The sequence below is a fragment of the Zonotrichia albicollis genome, chromosome 32, assembly GCF_047830755.1.
Source record: "Zonotrichia albicollis isolate bZonAlb1 chromosome 32, bZonAlb1.hap1, whole genome shotgun sequence".
NCBI lineage: Eukaryota > Metazoa > Chordata > Aves > Passeriformes > Passerellidae > Zonotrichia > Zonotrichia albicollis.
In genome coordinates this window covers 217,521-234,586 of record NC_133850.1, presented here as the reverse complement: position 1 = coordinate 234,586, position 17,066 = coordinate 217,521, and the positions used below count along the sequence as shown (strand labels likewise).

The following is a 17,066-nucleotide window of genomic DNA, read 5'->3' as shown; positions in this document are numbered from 1 at the left end:
ATTTTGGGGCGGGGGGGCCCAAAATGGAGATGGGGGAGGGGTCGCATTGCCCGGGGGGGGGAAGGGGGGGATTGGGGGGGGGGAGGGGCCCATTGCTGGTGGGGGGGTCCCCAAATGTTGGGGGCCCCCAGTGCTGGTGGGGGGGGCCCCGAAATGGGGGGAGCCCAAAAATTGGGGGGGGGGAGGGGAGGGGGGTGTGGTTTATTGTGGGGGAGGGGTCCCAAAATCCGGGGGGGGTGGGGCACAAAGAGAGGGGGAGGGGGTGCCCCAAAAGGGGGGGCCCGGGGGATTTGTCCCCATTTTGGGGAGGGGTCGCGGGTGGGGGGGGAAGGCACGCGGGGGGGTCTAAGGCAAAGGCGATTTTGGTCCGTTTGACCCCAAAATCCCGGGGGGGGGGGAGGGGAAAGGGGGGGAGGGGCCCATCCCACCCCCCCCACCCGGCCGAAGGTGCAGAAAACCCCAAAAATGAGCGAAATGTCCCCAAATCTCCCCCCCCCACCCCGTGACACCCCCGGAACGCGAGCTCGGAGCGAAATGAGCCAAAAACGATAAAAAATAAAAAAATCGGGGGAGAGGGGAGCCCCCGATAGGGAAAAATCGAGAAAATGGGGAAAACTGGGGAAAAACGGGGAATTCCCCCCAAAAAAGCACTTGGAGAGCGGGGGGGGGGCGGGGGAGACCCGAAAAGGGGGGGTTTGACCCCAAAATGGGAGTGGGGGGGGGAAGGGGGAGCACAAAGGGGGGGGGGTTTGACCCCATAAGGGAGGATGGGGAAAATGGGGGGAAAACCCCAAAATTGGGGGGTTTTACCCCAAAATGGGGTTTGACCCCAAAATGAGGGGGGATCCCCAAAAAGGAGGGGTTTGACCCAAATCGGGGGGGGGGGGAATTGGGGTTTGACCCCAAACTGGGGGGGTTTGACCCCAAACTGGGGGGGTTTGACCCCAAAACGCGGGAGTTTGACCCCGAGGGGGGGGGCAGGGGGGGGTAATTGCACTTAATTAAAAAAATGAGCGGGGGGGGGGGATATAAAAGGGGGGGTTGGGTTGGATTTGGGGTTTTTTTGGGGGGGGGGACCCCGAAGGTGGTGGGGGGGGGTATCGGGGGGGGAGGGGTCAGGGTGTGTTGCCCCCTCCCCCCTCCCCCATCCCCCCCCCTCTCGCTGGCCTGCAGCGAGGGGGGGCCCCCCCCGGGCGCGCGCGGTGCGGGGGGGGGGGGGGTGTGCTGGTGATTGGGGGGGGGGGGCGCGCGCGGCGGGGGGGGGCGGATTTTGATTTTTTTAATTTTTTTTTGTTTTTTTTTGGGGGGGGGGGTTCAAAGGGGGTGCGACCCCCCCCCAACCCTCTGCTTTGCCCCCCCCCCCCCCAAATTCCCTCGGGGGTGACCCTGTGTGTGCCGGGGAGGGGGGGGGTGGAGGGGTGGGGGAGGGGTTTTTTTGGGGGGGGGGACACATCAGAGAGGCCGAACCCTCATCCACGTCATGGGGGGGGCGGACGGCGGCGAGGATGGGAGGGGTCGGGGGGGGCCGGGTTTGGTTTTGTCGTTTTTTTTGGGGGGGGGGGGTATGGGGAAATGGGGAGGGGGGGGGGCTGCGGCTTTTTTTTTTTGTTTTATCTTTTTTTTGTTGAGTTTTTTTGTGGGGTTTTTTGTGGGATCTTTGTTGGGTTTTTGTGGGGGTTTTTTGTGGATTTTTTTTTTCTTTTTTTTTTTTTGTTCCGTTTTTCTCCTTTTTTTCCGGGCGGTTTCTCCTCGTCCGGGGGCGGCGTCAGAGGAACCAGGACTGGAGGGGGGGGAAATGGGGGGGTCAGTGGGGAGGGGGACACAAACCCAGAACCGCCCCCCCCCAGACCCCCGCAGCACACCCAAATCCCCTCGAAGGCAGTGGGGGGGGGTCGTGACCCCAAAATCCCCCAAGTTTGGGGGTCCCGGACCCCGCCAAAAAGAGATGAGCCCTCCATGAAGACTCGGGGGTCGCTTGGGGGGGACAAACCCTTCCTGACCTCCCCAAAAATGGGTTGGGGTCTCCAGAAAGGGGGGGTTGAAACCCCTGGGACCCCCCAGGAGACCCAGGACCCCCCAAAATTGGGTTGGGGTATTCAGAGAGAAGTGGGATGGAACCCCCAGGATCCCCCCCCAGTGGTTTTGGGGTCGCCCACGCCCCCCGGACCCCCTAAAAGTGGGCGTGGCCGCCCCTCAGGGGGGTCCTGGGGGTCCCCAAGGTGGGCACATGGTGGTGGGGGTGGGGGCAGCCCCCCATGCCTGGCCACGCCCCTCCCGCGAGCCCCGCCCCGCCATTGGCCGAGCGGCCGCCGCACCACCGCGCGCAGCCAATGAGATCGCGCGGTGCCGCCGCAGCGCCCGCAGCCTGCCAAGGCCCCGCCGGTGCCAGCCAATCAGCGCCCTCCCGCCTGGCCGTGCCAGCCAATGGCATTCCGCTGCGCTCGGCGCGCCGAGCGCTCCCATTGGCTGCCGGCCCTGGCTCCGCTCTCCATTGGCTCCGGGCCCCGCGCGCCCGCGCCAGCCAGTCAGTGGCCGCGGCTTCAGGGCAGGCAGCCAATCAGCGGCCGCGCGCGCAGGGCAGGCAGCCAATCGGGCGTCGTGCCACGGGGCCGGGGGGGCCAATGGCGGCCGCGCCGGGGCGGCCTGGCCACACCCCCCTTTGTCCCCCGCAGTGACGTCACGGCTGGGGCGTGGCCGGGGGTGGGGGGACACTCAGGTGTGGGGGGGTGGGCTCAGGTGTGCAGGGGCAGTCCCAGGTATGAGGGGGTGTCCCAGGTGTGCAGGGTGGATTCCAGGTGTGTCCCAGGTGCGTCCCAGGTGTGTCCCCATGTCCCCAGGAGGGTCCCCAGGTGCGTCCCAGGTGTGTCCCCATGTCCCCAGGTGTGTCCCAGGTGTGTCCCCATGTCCCCAGGTGTGTCCCAGGTGTGTCCCAGGTGTGCCGTACCTGCTGCTGGGGCAGGCTCAGAAAGTTGCCGTCGCGGGGTCCGAGGCCGACAAGGCGGGGGGCAGAGGCGGCGCCTGACGCTGCGAATGCTGCGGGGAGAGGGGGCTCAGCCCGGCCCCGCCCCCCGGACAGGTGCGGGCACCGCCCACCCCCCCAGGGCACCGCCCACCCCCCCCCAGGTGTGCCCGGCCCCCCCCCGTGCCACCCACACCTGTACGAGCCCCCCCCCCCAGGTACTCACCTGTGTGGGACCCCCCGAGGGGGGGCAGGGAGGAGCCTCAGGTGCGCCCCTCCCCCCCCCGGGGGGCTCAGGTGGCTCCGAGATCCCCCCCCGCCCCTCCCCCCCGCGGAAATGGGGTAAAAAGGGGCGGAAATGGCGAAGGAGCCGCTGGAATGACCGGGGCGGGGGGGGCGGGGAGGGGGGGGATGAGCACCGGGGCCGGTGACCGGTGAGCGATGGCGATGATGCAGGTGAGGATGCACGGGCAGCCGGGCCGGGCGGGCACCTCGCAGTCACCTGCTGGGGCACTGTGTCACCTGTCACCTGCTGCTGCTGGCACCTGGGGCACTGTGTCACCTGTCTCCTGTCCCCTGCTGCTGGCACCTGCTGGCACCTGGGGCACTGTGTCACCTGGCACCTGCTGCTGCTGGCACCTGGGGCACTGTGTCACCTGTCACCTGTCCCCTGCTGCTGGCACCTGCTGGCACCTGGGGCACTGTGTCACCTGGCACCTGCTGTTGTTGGCACCTGAGGCACTGACACCTGGGTCACCTGGCACCTGCTGGCACCTGCTGGCACTTGAGTCACTATCACCTGGGTCACTGCCACCTGCTGCCACCTAGGTCACTGTATGACCTGGCACCTGGCACCTGCTCCTGCCAGCCAGGTCACTGTGCCACCCGGGTCACCCTGTAACTTGGGTCCCTGTGCCACCCTGTGCACCCCAACACCTGGGGCACTGTATCACCTGGCACCTGCTGCTGGCACCAGCCCGGAGCTCCTGAAGTGGCACCTGCAGTGCCCTGCACCCCACAGCTGTACCCACACCTGGGCACCTGCACCTTGCTGGGCACCTGCATCCTACACCTGGGCACCTGCACCCACACCTGGGCACCTGGACCCACACCTGGGCACCTGCACTTCACACCTGCACCCACACCTGGGCCCCTGGACCTCGCTGCTGCCCCCCCAAGCTGCGCCCCCACCTGGACCCCCTCACCTTTGCCCCACCTGCCCCCCCTGCCCCCCGCCCCCCACGGCCGGGGCCCGGCTGCGGGCGCGGGGGGAGCCGTGGGGTGCGGGGGTGGTGCCGGGGGGGTCCCGGTGGTCCCGGGGGGGGTCCCGGTGGTGCCGGGGGCACTTACGGGGTGCGGGGGGGGCTCCGCCGGGGGGGCCGCTGGGGGCTTTGGGCTCCGGCGGGGGCAGGGGCAGGGGTCGGGGCAGGGGGGCCCCCGCAGCCCCCCCGGCCCGGCCCTGCACCCCGCACGGCTGCAACGAGAACACGGTGACGGACCCCGGGACCCCCGGGACCACCGGGAGGGACCGCCGGGACCACCGGAACCGCGGGGAGCACCGGGACCCCCGGGCTGGGCAGCGGCACCGGCGGGAGGGACGGACGGAGGGAGGGGCAGGCACAGGGGGGGCGGGCGGGGGTCGCGGAGGGGCCCTGCAGCCCCTGGGGCGCGCCCAGGTGGGGACACACAGGTGGGGGAACCCCCAGGTGAGGGCGGCTCCAGGTGAGGGGGGGTCCTCGAGTTTGGGGTCCCCAGGGCGGAGTTTGGGGGTCCCCGTCGCCCCCTCCGCAGCCGGTGCGGCCACCTGGGCTCTTTTGCATACAGACCCCGCCCCCTGTGGTGTATTTGCATACAAGCGCCGCCCCCTCGTGTGTATTTGCATACAGGCTCCGCCCTTTGTGGTGTATTTCCATGCCGGCACCGCCCCTGTGGTGTATTTGCATACAGGCCCCGCCCCTCTCGCCTTATTTGCATCTCGCGCGCCTACTCGCGCCTCATCTGCATACACGCCCCGCCTCCTCAGCCGCATTTGCATCCAGGGGCGCCGCCCTGCCCCTCCGGGGGTGGGGTTCCCGGTGTGCCCCGGTGTCCCCCGGTGTCCCCGTTTGTCCCCGCGCCCCCCGGGCCCGTCCCCGCCGCACCTGGGGGCCCTGGGCGGCGCCGTCGGCGCAGACGAACTGCACGAAGTCCTTGAGCGAGTCCTGCCCGTGGTGGTAGCGGATGGTGGGGTGGGCGAAGTAGGGGCTCGACTGGGGCAGGAGGGACCCCGACGGGAAGTGCAGCGCCGAGGCCGAGGCCCGCGGGCTGCCTGCAGGGACCCTCAGCGCCAGCGCGACCACCAGGACCCCTCCCCATCCCCGTCCCTTCCCGTCCCATCCCGGACCCCCGCCCGCCCTCCCCGCAGCCCGCCCGCGCGCGCGGTTCCCGCGGTTCCCGGGGTTCCCGCCCGGCCCGGGGGGCACCGGGAGCCACCGGGCAGCAGCTCCGGGGGTGCTGGGGCTCTCACCGGGGCGGACGCCGGCCAGCACGGGCAGGGGGTGGTGGCCGAAGGCCATGCGGGGCGCGGCGCCGTGTCCCGACAGCGCGCTGCAGAAATCCAGCTTGCCCGACTTCTTCAGCGCCGCCGGGCCTGGGCATGGCGGGGGGGAAAACAGGGGAGGGGTCGGGGAGGGGGCAGGCGAACCCCGGTACCCCCCCTGTGAGACCCCTCCGCAGAGCGACCCCTCCCCAGAACCTCCGGTATGAATCCGCCCTCCCCGGTGTCCCCCCAGTGCCACCAGACCCTCCCCATAATCCCCCCGACCCCCATGTCCCACCCCCATGTCCCACCCGGTGCCGCCAGACCCTCCCCGTTACCCCTCCCCGTGTCCTTCCCCGTGTCCCCTGTCCCCCTCCCCGGCCACAGCTGTCCCCGTGCCCACCCCCGGGGTCCCCCGACCCTCCCCGTAACCCTCCCCCCGCCCCGGTGTCCCCTCTCAATGTCCTTCCCCATGTCCCCTGTCCCTCCCCGGTGTCCCCCCGGTTTCCCCAGACCCTCCCCGTTACCGCCCCCCTCCCCTCCCGATGTCCCCCCCCCGTGTCCCCCCCCCAGCGTCACCGTCACCCACCGGTGTCAACGTCCCCCCCCCAGGGGCCCTGGCTGCTGCCGGGGGCCGGGGACCGCCCCGGGCCGGGGTAGAAAACGTCATCGCCGGGGGCATCCAGGTCAGCCTCGTCCAGAGCCTTGGGGCGCTTGGGGCCGCTGCGGGGACAGGGGGGTCACCGTGGGGTCAGGGGTCACCTCTGGGGTCGGGGGTCACCTCTGGGGTCGGGGGTGTCACCTCTAGGACCCCCCAAATCCCGGGCGCTGGGGGTGAACCCCCAAAGGGGGGGTCCGGGCAGGTTCTGGGGGTCCCAGGGGTTTGGGGGGGGGCGGAGCAGGGGGAACGTCCAGACCCCAGGGCTGGGGTCCAGGGTGGTCCTGGGGGTGGGAATACCCAAAAAGGGGGGCTGGCTGGGGGAGCACCCCCAAAGAGGGGCCTGGGGGGGGTCCCGGGGGTCCGTACCTGGCGGGCGGGGGTCCCAGGGGCCGGCGGCCCAGCGCCACGGGGCTGATGTTGTAGTAGCCCCCCGGGCTCTCCAGGTCAGCCAGGGAGAAGTTGGGGCCCGACGCCGTGGCCACGGGGGCTGGGGGGACACGGGGGACACGTGGGGGACACGTGGGGGACACACCCACAATGGGGGGGCACACGGGGGGAACACACCCACCCCCAGGCAGGGGGGACACCCCCGTTCCCGTCCCCTCCCCGTGTCCCCCCTGTGCCCCCCCATTGTCCCCTTGGTGTTCCACCAGCCCGGGCCCCCCCCGGAGTCCCCCAGTGTCCCCCTGATGTCCCCCCCCCATGTCCCCCCGGTATCCCCCGATGTCCCCCTGATGTCCCCCCGGTGTCCCCCCCATGCTGTCCCCACTTACTCTGGGACACCCTCACCAGCTCCGTCACGTTCCAGACCCCCGAGGTGACAAAGCAATCCTGGAAGGTCAGGTGGCCTGGGGACACGGGGGGGACACCGCGGGGTCAGGGGGGCAGCAGGGGTGACAGGACAGGGGGGACATGAGGGGACATGGGGGACACTGGGGGGGGACTCGGGGATGACAGGACACGGGGACACAGGGGACGCGAGGACAAGGGGACGCTGCGGAGGCAAGGACGGGAACTGGGGACACTGCAGGGGGACATCGAGGGCACTTTGAGGGGACACTGAGGGGACACCAAGGGCACTGTGGAGGGAGCACCGCAGGGACAGTGAAGACACGGGACGGGGACACGGGCACACAGAGGGCGCTGTGGGGACAGGGGACACCGGGGACACCGCAGGGACGCGGGGAGACACTGGAACACCTCGGGGACACCTCGGGGACACTACAAGGACTCTGGGGACACCGGGGGACACCGCAGGGACACCAAGGGACACGAGTGCCACCCACCGTTGGGCAGTGGTTTGATGTCCGCGTCCCCCTGCGGGTTGGCGCTGTCCGATTGTCCCGAATCTGGGCAGGGGGGACACAACCGGGGGCGGGGGGGGGGGGTCAGCCCCAGCTCCGGACCCCCGGACCCCCCCCCAGTCCCAGCACGTCCCCCCCGACCCCGCGATGCCCCCGGGACAGGGAGGGAGGGAGGGAGGGGCGGCCCCGGTGCCGCCGGTGCCGCTCAAGGCCCCGTTGTTCCCGCGGGGTCGCTCGAGGTGACGCCGCCGGTGCGCGCGGCCCCCCCGGGCCGCTCCCCCCCATCCCGAGCCCGGTTTGGGGGTGTCCCCCCCCCCTCGGCCCCCCCCCATTCCGGTACCCCCTGGGCCAGGTGACGATGATGATTTGGGGGGGGGTCGGGGCTGGCACGGGGCCGGGCCGGGGGAGAACCGGGGGGGCCGGGGGGGCTCGGGGGCCGCCGTGGGGCCGGGCCGGGGGCCAGGAATGCGCTCTGGCCCCCCGCCAGCGGGCAGCGCCAACAAAGCGCCCATTGTCTGTGCCGGGCGGGGGGGGCACCGCGCGCCTGGGCAACCCCCCCCGGGTCACCCCCCACACCTGGGAACCCCCCCGGGACCCCCATCCCGTGGGACCCCCCCCCCTCAGATCGGATTGTTGGGGGTCTCCCCCCCCCCCACCCACCGGGGCTCCGTTTGTGCCCCCTCGGAGCCGTTCCCGGGGCGGGGGGGGCGGGGGTCAGCACCCCCCCCCCTCACCGGCCCGGTGCTGACCCCACCGTGTGACCGCCGGGGGGGGGAGGTCAGGGGTCACCGGGGCACGCGCGGGGTCGCGACCTTTGCTGAGGGGGTGTGGGGAGCGCGTGGCGGGCGCGTGTCGGGACCCCCCCCCCCCCCCCGCTCCTCCCCCAGCCCCAAATCCCCTCCTGAGCCATTGGGGGGGGGGTCCTGCACCCCCTCCTCAGCCCCAGAGCGCCCCCAGCCCCTGCCCGTGATTGGGGGGGGGGTTCAGGTGCTGCTGGGCAGCTGCGCCCCCTCCCCCCCCCCCCCACCCGCACCTGCGTCCCCCTCACTGAGGGGGGGAGGGGGAGCAGCACCTGGGCAGCCCCCCCAGCGCACCTGGACCCCCCCAAACCCCCCCGCCCGAGCTGCCCGCAGCCCCCTCCTCACCCTGCACGCATCTGTCCCCCCCCCCGCAGCCCCCTCCTCACCCTATCCCCGTGTCCCCCCCCCTCTCTGCAGCCCCCCCAGATCGAACCTGTGCCCCCCACCGTGGGGAGGGGACCCCGATGTGTCCCCAAGGGGTGGCACCCCTTGGCTCGGGGGTCCCAGTACCGGGGGGGCGGCTCTGAACGGGGTCTCACAGCCCGGGGGTCCCGGTACCGGGGGGGTTTTGGGGGGCAGGTGTCACCCCTTTGCTCGGGGGTCCCGGTGCCCGGCGGGGGGGGCTCTGGGGGGGTCCCCACATGGCGGGGGTCCCGGTACCGGGGGGGTTTTGGGGGGGGTGGCACCCTTTGGCACGGGGGTCCCGGTGCCGGGGGGGGTGGGATCTCTTTGGGGGGGGTCTCACAGCTCGGGGGTCCCGGGGTCTCTTTGGGGGGGGGTCTCACAGCTCGGGGGTCCCGGGGTCTCTTTGGGGGGGGTCTCACAGCTCGGGGGTCCCGGTGCCGGGGGCCGCGGTGCCGCAGAGCGGTTCGGGTGCCAACAGGCGCCGCCATCTTACGCGCAAGGGGGGGTTGGCACCGAGCCCCCCCCCGGGCCGCGGCAGCCAAAGGGCCCCCGGCGTGGGGAGGGGGCGGGGGGGCCGCGGGGGGGCCGGCGGGGGGGGCCGGGGCTGCCGGCGGGGCCTCGTGCCGCGCACCGGGGGCACGGTGCCAACCGGGGCCATTTTGGCGGCGCCGGGTGGGAGCCGCGTTCGGGGGATTGGAGCCCCGGCAGCTGGGCCGGGGGGGGGGGCGGGGGGGGCGGGGGGGGCAAAGGGGGGCTGGGACCCCCCCGTGGGTGTGCGGGGTCCGGGGTGGGGGCGTGGAGGGGGATTTGGGGAGGGGGGCGCGAGGGGCACCCCCAGAGCGGCTCCATCAGTGCCCTCAGCGCCGGCGAAGGACGGGGGCACCGGAGAGACCCAAAGCCCCTGAATTCGGCCCCAAAATTGCCTAAACCCCCCGGATCCAACCCCAAAATTGTCTCAACCCCTTGGATCCGGCCCAAAAACTGTGCAATTTCCCCGGATCCGGCCCCAAAACTGCCTAAATCCCCTGGATCCAGCCCCAAAACACCCCAAACCCCCGGATTCAGCCCCAAAACTGCAGCCGCAGGGACGGGGAGGGCGAGCGCCCGGGCTGGGGTCTCCCCCCGCGTTCACACGCGTGTGCCCCCCACCTCAGCCGCGTTTGCACACTCGCGTGACCCCCCCATTCCTGTGTTCACACAAATGTGACCCTCCCAGCCCTGTGTGCACGCTCGTGGGACACCCCCAGCACCGTGTGTGGCACCAAAACCCCCGGGCACGGGCGCTTGGCACAGCCCTGGCACAGCCCGGTGCCCGCAGCACGGATCCCGGTGCCCGGCACAGCCCCGGTGCCAATCCCGGCGCCCATCCTGGTGCCAAACCCAATGCCCGCCCCGGTGCCAATGCCAGTGCCAAACCCAGCACCCATCCCGGTGCCAATGCCGGTGCCCACCCTGGCACGCGGGCTTGGCAGGCAGCACCGGGCGCGTGCGCTGGCACTCGGCGCCGCTTTGTGCGAGCGAGGCCGGGCAGGGACACCCCAGGTGGGGCCCTGGGGACACCGGGCAGGGCCGGGCACCGTGCCCACCGTGCCCACCACCGGGATTGGGGTCTGGGGGCTCGGCAGCCCCCTCACTCACCCGGCGAGTGCACGAAGTAGGCCAGGTAGAGGTCGAGCTCCTTGATGGTGACGCCGATGTGGTGGGGCTGCACGCAGAGCCCGGGGCTGGCGCACTGCGGCGCCTTGGCCAGCCGCTCGCCGTCCGTGCTCTCCAGCGGGACGCCCTTGAACAGGATGACCATCACCAGGTCCAGCCGCCACACCTTGTCGGCCTGGCGCAGGCAGTCGATGCGGCGGATCTTGCCCTTCTGGTCGGGGTTGGAGAGCACGCAGCACGGCGCCTTCTTGCCGGTGACGGAGAGCACGAAGTCCTCGCGGCACTCGGGCCGGATGTCCTTGCGCAGCTTGGCCAGGAGGCGCGAGGCCCATTTCTGCTTGACCTCCGGCTTCTCGCCCAGCAGCTCGTCCTTGACGGCGCGCTCCTCCTCCTTGGACATCCGCTTCTCGTGCTTCTTGAAGTACTTGCGCTTGCGGGCCTGGAGGTTGAACCAGGTGTACGAGAAGGCCCGGACGTGGGGCAGCAGCGCCTCGATGAAGGGGTGGAACTCATCCTGCACGGGAGGGCACAACAGGCACGGGCCGGGCTGGGCTGGGCTGGGCTGGGCTGGGCGGCCCCGCCGGGCACCACCCGCGCCCGGCCCGGCCCCGTCCCCGTCCCCCGGGCACCGGAGATGGGGGATCCCGGCAGTCCCGGCCCCGCGCGGATGCTCCGGGTTCCGGCGCTCCGGGGAAGAGGCGGCTCCCGGTCCCGCGGGGCTCCCGTGTGGCCGGAGCGGGGATGGCTGAGCCCGTCCCTGTCCCGTCCCTGTCCCCGGTGTCACCACCACAGTCTCATGCCCGGTGTCATCACAGACCCGTTCCCGGTGTCATTGCAGGCTCATCCCCGGTACTGCCACAGCTCCATCCCCGGTGCCAGCACAGCCACATCCCCGGTATCACCACAGCCCGGTTCCCGGTGCCACCACAGCCCCGTCCCTCCCCGCTCGTCCCCGTCCGCCTCCCGGTGATGCTCCCGCTGCCGTCGCGGCTCGGCCACCCCGGTCCCCATCCCCAGCGCCGGTCCCTGCTGCCGAGCCAGCGCCGGTGCCACTGATCTCCGTCCCCAGCAGTTCCCGGTGCCACCGATCTCCGTTCCCCTGCCAGCGCCTCCGCTGCCCTTCCCTTCTCCCCGCTCCCGGTGCCGCCGGTGCCCGGCCCCTTCCCGGCCGCTGTCGCAGTCCCCGGTGCCCCCGGTGCGTGTCCCGGTGCCCGGCCCCGCCGCTCCCGTCCCGGCCCGTCCCGTCCGTACCATCGCGGCGGCTCATCCCGGCCGTCGGCAGCTGCCAGTCGGGCCCCGGCGGGGCAGAACCGGGGGGCGACAGGCGGGGACGGGGGGCGCACACCGAGCGGGGGGGAAGGGGTTAACGGGGACTACCGGGAGGCGGGGGCGGGCCCGGGGGTGCGGACGGTGCTGGGGGACGCTCAGGTGTCGGGGATCCCGGTACCGGCGGGATGGAGCAGCGGGGTCCGGGCTGGCAGCGCGGGGTCCCGGTTACCGGCGATGGGGGGCTCCCGGTGCGGGGTTCCGTGCCGGTGCCCGGTGCCGGTGTGTGTGTGCGGGCAGGGGTCCCGGGGTCCCGGTTTTTGGGGGGGTTTGGGGGTGTCGCTGTCGGGGGGTCCCGGAGCCGCCGCCGCCGCGGGCGCGGAGCGCGCGGAGCCACCGCGGCCCCTTTTTGGCACCGGGACCGGAGCGGCAGCGGCCAATGGGAGCGCAGCGCGCGGGGGGAGCGGCCTCTCCATTGGCCAGCGCCGAGGGGGCGTGGCTAGATGGGCGTGGTTTAACAGAAGGGGGCGTGGCACGGGGGGGGGGGGCGAGTGCGCCCCGCGCGTGCAACGGGGGGACCCCGGGGGGGGGAGGGGAGCACGGCGAGGGGGGGGATGGGGACGGGGGGGCTGAGACCCCCGGGAGGGGTTTGGCCAAAACCTCGCGGATTCGCCCCAAAAATCCCCGAGCGCGGGGGGAGAACGGGAGGTTTTGGGAGGGGGGGGTCCCGCTGCGGCCCCTCGTGCTCCTGCAAAGCCCTCGTGCAAAAAGGGTCGGGCGAGGACGGCCCCGGGGCCGGGGGGGTTCCCGGAGGTCCCGTTTTCCCCCGGCCGCCCCCGGCCCGGATTTGGCCGCCTGCCCCGGCCCCGTGGCGGCCCCAGCGCGGAACGGCCCAAACCCGACGTTTCTGCCCCCAAAATCCCGGACGCGGCACTCGGAGCCAACGCTTTTCCCCCTCCGCACCCCCCCCGGTAATTAAATCCCTCTGTGCAAAGGAAAGAAACCAAAATTTGGGCGTTTCGGCAGCGGGCCCGGGCAGCGGCTCAGCCCAGCCCCAAACCTCGCGGTTTTCAACCCAAAGCCGCAGCTTTGGGGAGGTTTTCCTGGGGGGGCTGGGCATGGTGGTGACCCCCCCTGGCCCGGGATGCCCGCGCTGGACCCCAGGGCGAGGCCCAGCAGCATCCGCTCGGTGCAGGGGGGGCTTGGGGACACCTGGGGCCCCTCCCTGACACCTGAGTGACCCCTGTGGACACCTGAGTGACCCCTGGGGACACTGGAATGACCCCTCAGGACACCAGAGTGACCGCCAGGCCAGGCCCGGTGTCACCAGACCCGCTCAGGTGTGCGGGGTCAGCGCCCTGAGCGCCTCCATGCCCCCCAGACCCGGCACACACAAAGAGCCCCCGGCCCCACTGCCCCCACCCTCACACCTGGACCCCTCCCCAACACCCGGGACCCCTCCCCAGCACCCGGGACCCCTCCCCAGCACCCGGGACCCCGGCCCGGCGCGGCCCCGGCCAGCACGGAAGGTTCCGGAGGCCCGGGCGCGGGGCGGGCACGCGGGCCGGGGCGCGGGGGCGGGCGGGGGTCCCGGTGCCGAGGCGGGGTCCGGGGCCGGTGCCGCGGTGCCGCGGGGCTGCCATTGGCTGCGCCGGGCCCGCATTGAGCCGCAGTCTCGGGCGAAGCCACGTCGCCGCGTCCGCAGCTGCGAGCGCCCGGCAGAGCGCCAGCGCGGCGGCAGGGGGGGCGGCGCCGGAGCGGGAGGGAAAAGCCCAGAAAAAACAGAAAAGAGGGAAAAAAAGACAAAATAAAAAAAAAAAAAAAGGGAAAAATGAGAAAAAAAGAAAAAAAAAAATCCACCACAAACCGAGCGAGCTGTGCCCCCCCCCTCCCCTCTCCTGCAGCCCCCCCCGCCCCGGCTGCGCCCGCCCTCCCGCGCCGCTGCCAGCTCCCCCCGGCCCTCGGCTTCGCCGCGAGAGAAAACAGCCCGAAACAGCCGGAATTGCCGCCAAAAATCCCCCCGGCGGCCCCTGACGCCGCTGCCAAGACCCTCCCGTGTGTGCGGAGGGGGGGAGGAGGGCGGCCGGGGGGGAGGCAGCGGCTCGGGGGCGTCCTGGACCCCCGAGCGCGGGCCCGGGGGGGCTCGGGAGGGCCCCGGTGCCCGGGGGGGACCTCGGCATCCAGGTGGCCTCGCACAGAACGCGCCGGATGCTTCTGGCAGGGAACCAGGCGGCCCAGAAGGGGGCACGGGGGGCTCGGGGGGCACCCTGGCACCGGGGGGGGGGGGGCTGGCACAGCGGGGGCACCGTGGGACAGTCGGGATGGGATGGGGGGGCTCCGCCGTCCGGGGGGGGCGCAGGGGAAGCGCCCGCCCGGCCCTGCCCGCGGCCACGTGGAGCATCCCGGGCGTGCGGGCGGCTCGAGGGGAACCGGAGCATCCGCTCCGCGCTTCCCCCGCTCCCAACCGGGACCCCGCATCCGGGCCGGGCTCTGGGGGGGGGTCCCGGGGGGCTCCGCGCGGTTCGGCCGCGGTTCGGCAGCGCGGGAGCGAACGCGGCCGTTCCGGGCCGTGCCGGGCGTTCCCCGCAGCCCCGGCCCCGCTCCCGCCCCGGCGCGGACCCCGCGGCCCGGCCCCCGCCGTGGATCGGTGCCAGCCCGGGCCGGGGGGGCCCCGCGGTGCTGCGGCGTCCAAGAAAGCTTTTTGTGGCCCATCAATAATTCAGGGCCCCCCCGGCCCGGCCAAGGCTCCTCCATTATTGATGCCGCCGGCGAGCGGAGGGACACGGGGGGACCCGGGGATGGGGATATGGGGAGGGGGACACGGGAAGGGGGACACGGGGAGGGGAATATGGGGAGGGGGACACGGGGAGGGGGCTGAGCCCAGCACTGCGGCACGGGGGTGCGGGGGGGCACGCACGGAGCCACGCGTGCCCGGGGGTCGCAAATGGAGCCATTTGTGTCCCCCCCATGTGTCCCCCCGTGTGTCCCCCCCACGTTGTGTCCCCCCCGTGTGTCCCCCCCGTTTGTGGCTCCGGGGGGGGGTTGGTGCCTCCCCCTGCCCCGATTGCATCAGCCGCGCACGGCTCGGGGGGCACCGGGGCTGGCACCGGGGCTGGCACACGGCGGGGCTGTGCCACACGCCTGGCACGCGCCCGTGGCACACGCGTGTCACCAATGCGGCTGCCACGTGTGCACGCGGCTGTGGCACACGCGTGTGCTGGCTCTGTCCTGGTCACACCTGTGCCTTGTCACACGTGTGTGTCACATCTGTGTGCCATCACATGCGTGTGTCACACGTGTGCCTTGCCACACATGTGTGTCACACCTGTGTGCCATCACATGCGTGTGTCACACGTGTGCCCTGTCGCTCAATTGTCACACCTGTCCCCAGCCACACGCATGTCACGGATGCACCTTTTCATCTGTCCCACCTGTGCTCTGTCACACCCATGTCGCACCTGTGCCACCACGGCTCCTGCCAGCCCTGTCCCGGTGACGGACTCGGTCACCACCCCCGATGGCAGCGGGACAGGGCTGGGGTGTCCCCACCTGCCCGGGACACCGCGGTGGTGACAGCCGGGATGGGGACAGGGACGGGGACGGGCCGGGGGTGGCTCCGTGCGGCGGGGAGGGGACACGGGGGGACCCTGAGGGACATGGCAGGGATGCAGAGGGACACAGGGGGACATGGAGGGGACACGGAGGGGACATGGCAGGGATGCAGAGGGACACAGGGGACACGAAGGGACACGGGGGTGATGCGGGACACCGCCAGCCACAGCCTGAGGTGTCCCCAAGGAGGCCGGAGCCGCTGCCAGGACACCAGGGGACACCGGGGGACACCAAGGGACACCAAGGGACACCACGAGGACACCAAGGGACACCGGAGGACACCGCCCGCCGCTGCCCCGAGGCCAGCCCGTGCCCGCCCGTCCCACAGTCCCGCTCCGGGCGCTCCCGGCGCAGCCGCTGGCCCGGAATCCGCCGGTGGCACCGGCCCAAAGCCGCCCCGGGGCGGGCAGGGCGGCGCGGGGGGAGCGCCCCGGTACCGAGCGCGGGCCCAGGGGCGCGGGGGTCACGGGCACGGGCAGGGGCACACACGGGGCACACGCGTGTGCGCTGGCGTGTCCCTGGCGCGTGCACACGCGTGTGCGGGGCGGGCGCCGAAGCTGCGAGAAGCGCCGCTGGCCGCCGGCCCAGACGCAACCGGCCGCCAAAACCGCCCCGAAAAGCGGGAGAAAAGGGCAACGGGGGGGGGGAACAGCAACGCCCGGCGGGGGCGGCCCCGCAATCCGCCCGGGGGGGGCACCGGGGGCGTCCCGGGACAGCGCGGGGGGGGCGCGGAGCCCAGCGGGGACCCCCGCGCCGCAGCCCCCGAGTTGTGCCCGCTCCGAGACGCGGCCGCTGCTCCTCCCCCCGCCAAAATCGGGACCGCGGCCCCCCCGGACCCCGCCGCGATCGCCCCGCGGCCCCCCCGGAACGAGGCGCCCCCGACTCGCTGCCCCCGCGGGGTTTCGCCCTTGTGCGGCCCCTGAAGTCGCTCCCGGCCGCGCTCGGAGGGTCCCGGTGCCGTAACCGCGCTCCGGGGCCGGGGTCCCGCCCGTCCCGGCGGTACCGGGCACGGGAACCCCCCCGTGGCACCGGGGTCCCGCTCCGAGCCCCCCGCGCCTCCCGCGGGGTCCCCGGCGGCACCGGGGCTCGGATCCGCTCCGCTCCAGGCACAACCGGGAGCTCCCGCACCGAGCAGGCGGAGCGGGACGGCAGCCCCGGGACCGGCCCCAGCTCGGTGCCCGCTGCCCCGCGAGGCACCGGCGCCGCGGAGGGGTCGCCCCGCACCCGTTACCCCCAATTTTGGGGGGGCAGCACCCGATCGCGGTGAGCAGCAAAAGGCACCGGTAACCCCCCCCTCACCCCCCCCGCACCGCCGCCGTTACCGGCGCCCCCCGGTCCCGGACCCCCGGCGCGGCCGTACCTGGGTGAGGCAGTACGGGGAGTACATGGCGGCGCTGTCAGCCCCGGCCGGGCATGGCGGGGGCTCCGCGGGGCCGGGGGGGTGCCGGGGGATCCCGGGGGTCCCGGTGCCGGCGGCGCGCGGGGAAAGTTTTGCCCGAAGTTGGCGCCCGCCGCACTTTTGCCGCGGGAAGCGCGCGCCGGCCACGCCCACGCGAGGGAAGGACACGCCCACTCGGGGGACACGCCCCGGTGGTGGAGGACACGCCCACTGTCGGGATAGGACCGCCCACTCTGTGAGGGGGCACGCCCACTGTGGCACAGGCCACGCCCATGGCGGGATGGAGTGAGGGGGACGCGCGGGGACACCGGGGTGACACCGGGGGGACGACACAGGGGGGACACAAGGGACGTGTGGGGGACATTGGGGGACATGGGGGGACACGGAGTGGCCGCCACCCCCCGCGGCCCGGTCCCCCGTCACTGTGACCCCGCAGGGCCCCGCGGGTGACGGTGACAGCGGCGGTGGCGCCGCCGGAGGTGGCAC

General features: G+C 72.8%; 1 protein-coding gene across 6 annotated transcripts; it reads right to left on the bottom strand.

The window, feature by feature from the left end:
- Positions 1–1,595: 1,595 nt before the first annotated feature.
- Positions 1,596–16,742, bottom strand: NFIX (nuclear factor I X). Of its 6 annotated transcripts, none has more exons than XM_074530310.1 (11): positions 16,542–16,742; positions 10,286–10,817; positions 7,425–7,487; positions 6,912–6,986; positions 6,505–6,625; positions 6,067–6,200; positions 5,466–5,588; positions 5,101–5,160; positions 4,310–4,433; positions 2,945–3,033; positions 1,596–1,780 (listed from the first exon to the last, which is right to left on the bottom strand). In XM_074530310.1, the coding sequence occupies exons 1-11, from the start codon at positions 16,566–16,568 to the stop codon at positions 1,611–1,613; spliced, it is 1,518 nt and encodes a 505-aa protein (XP_074386411.1). In that variant the 5' UTR covers positions 16,569–16,742; the 3' UTR covers positions 1,596–1,610. The 6 variants fall into 6 exon arrangements, with proteins under 6 accessions (XP_074386411.1, XP_074386416.1, XP_074386412.1 ...); XM_074530315.1 differs by lacking the exon at positions 16,542–16,742 and adding an exon at positions 11,555–11,982; XM_074530311.1 differs by having other exon boundaries at positions 1,636–1,780; positions 5,101–5,267; positions 16,542–16,741.
- Between the last annotated feature and the right edge of the window lie 324 nt (positions 16,743–17,066).

Excerpts from the sequence above, each read along its gene's own strand:
- NFIX (XM_074530310.1), bottom strand. The coding sequence starts at position 16,568 with ATGTACTCCCCGTACTGCCTCACCCAG. Across the intron at positions 6,987-7,424 it reads CATCAAACCACTGCCCAACG|GCCACCTGACCTTCCAGGAT; the intron begins GTGGGTGGCACT and ends CCGTGTCCCCAG. Across the intron at positions 3,034-4,309 it reads CGGAGCCCCCCCCGCACCCC|CATTCGCAGCGTCAGGCGCC; the intron begins GTAAGTGCCCCC and ends CTCTCCCCGCAG.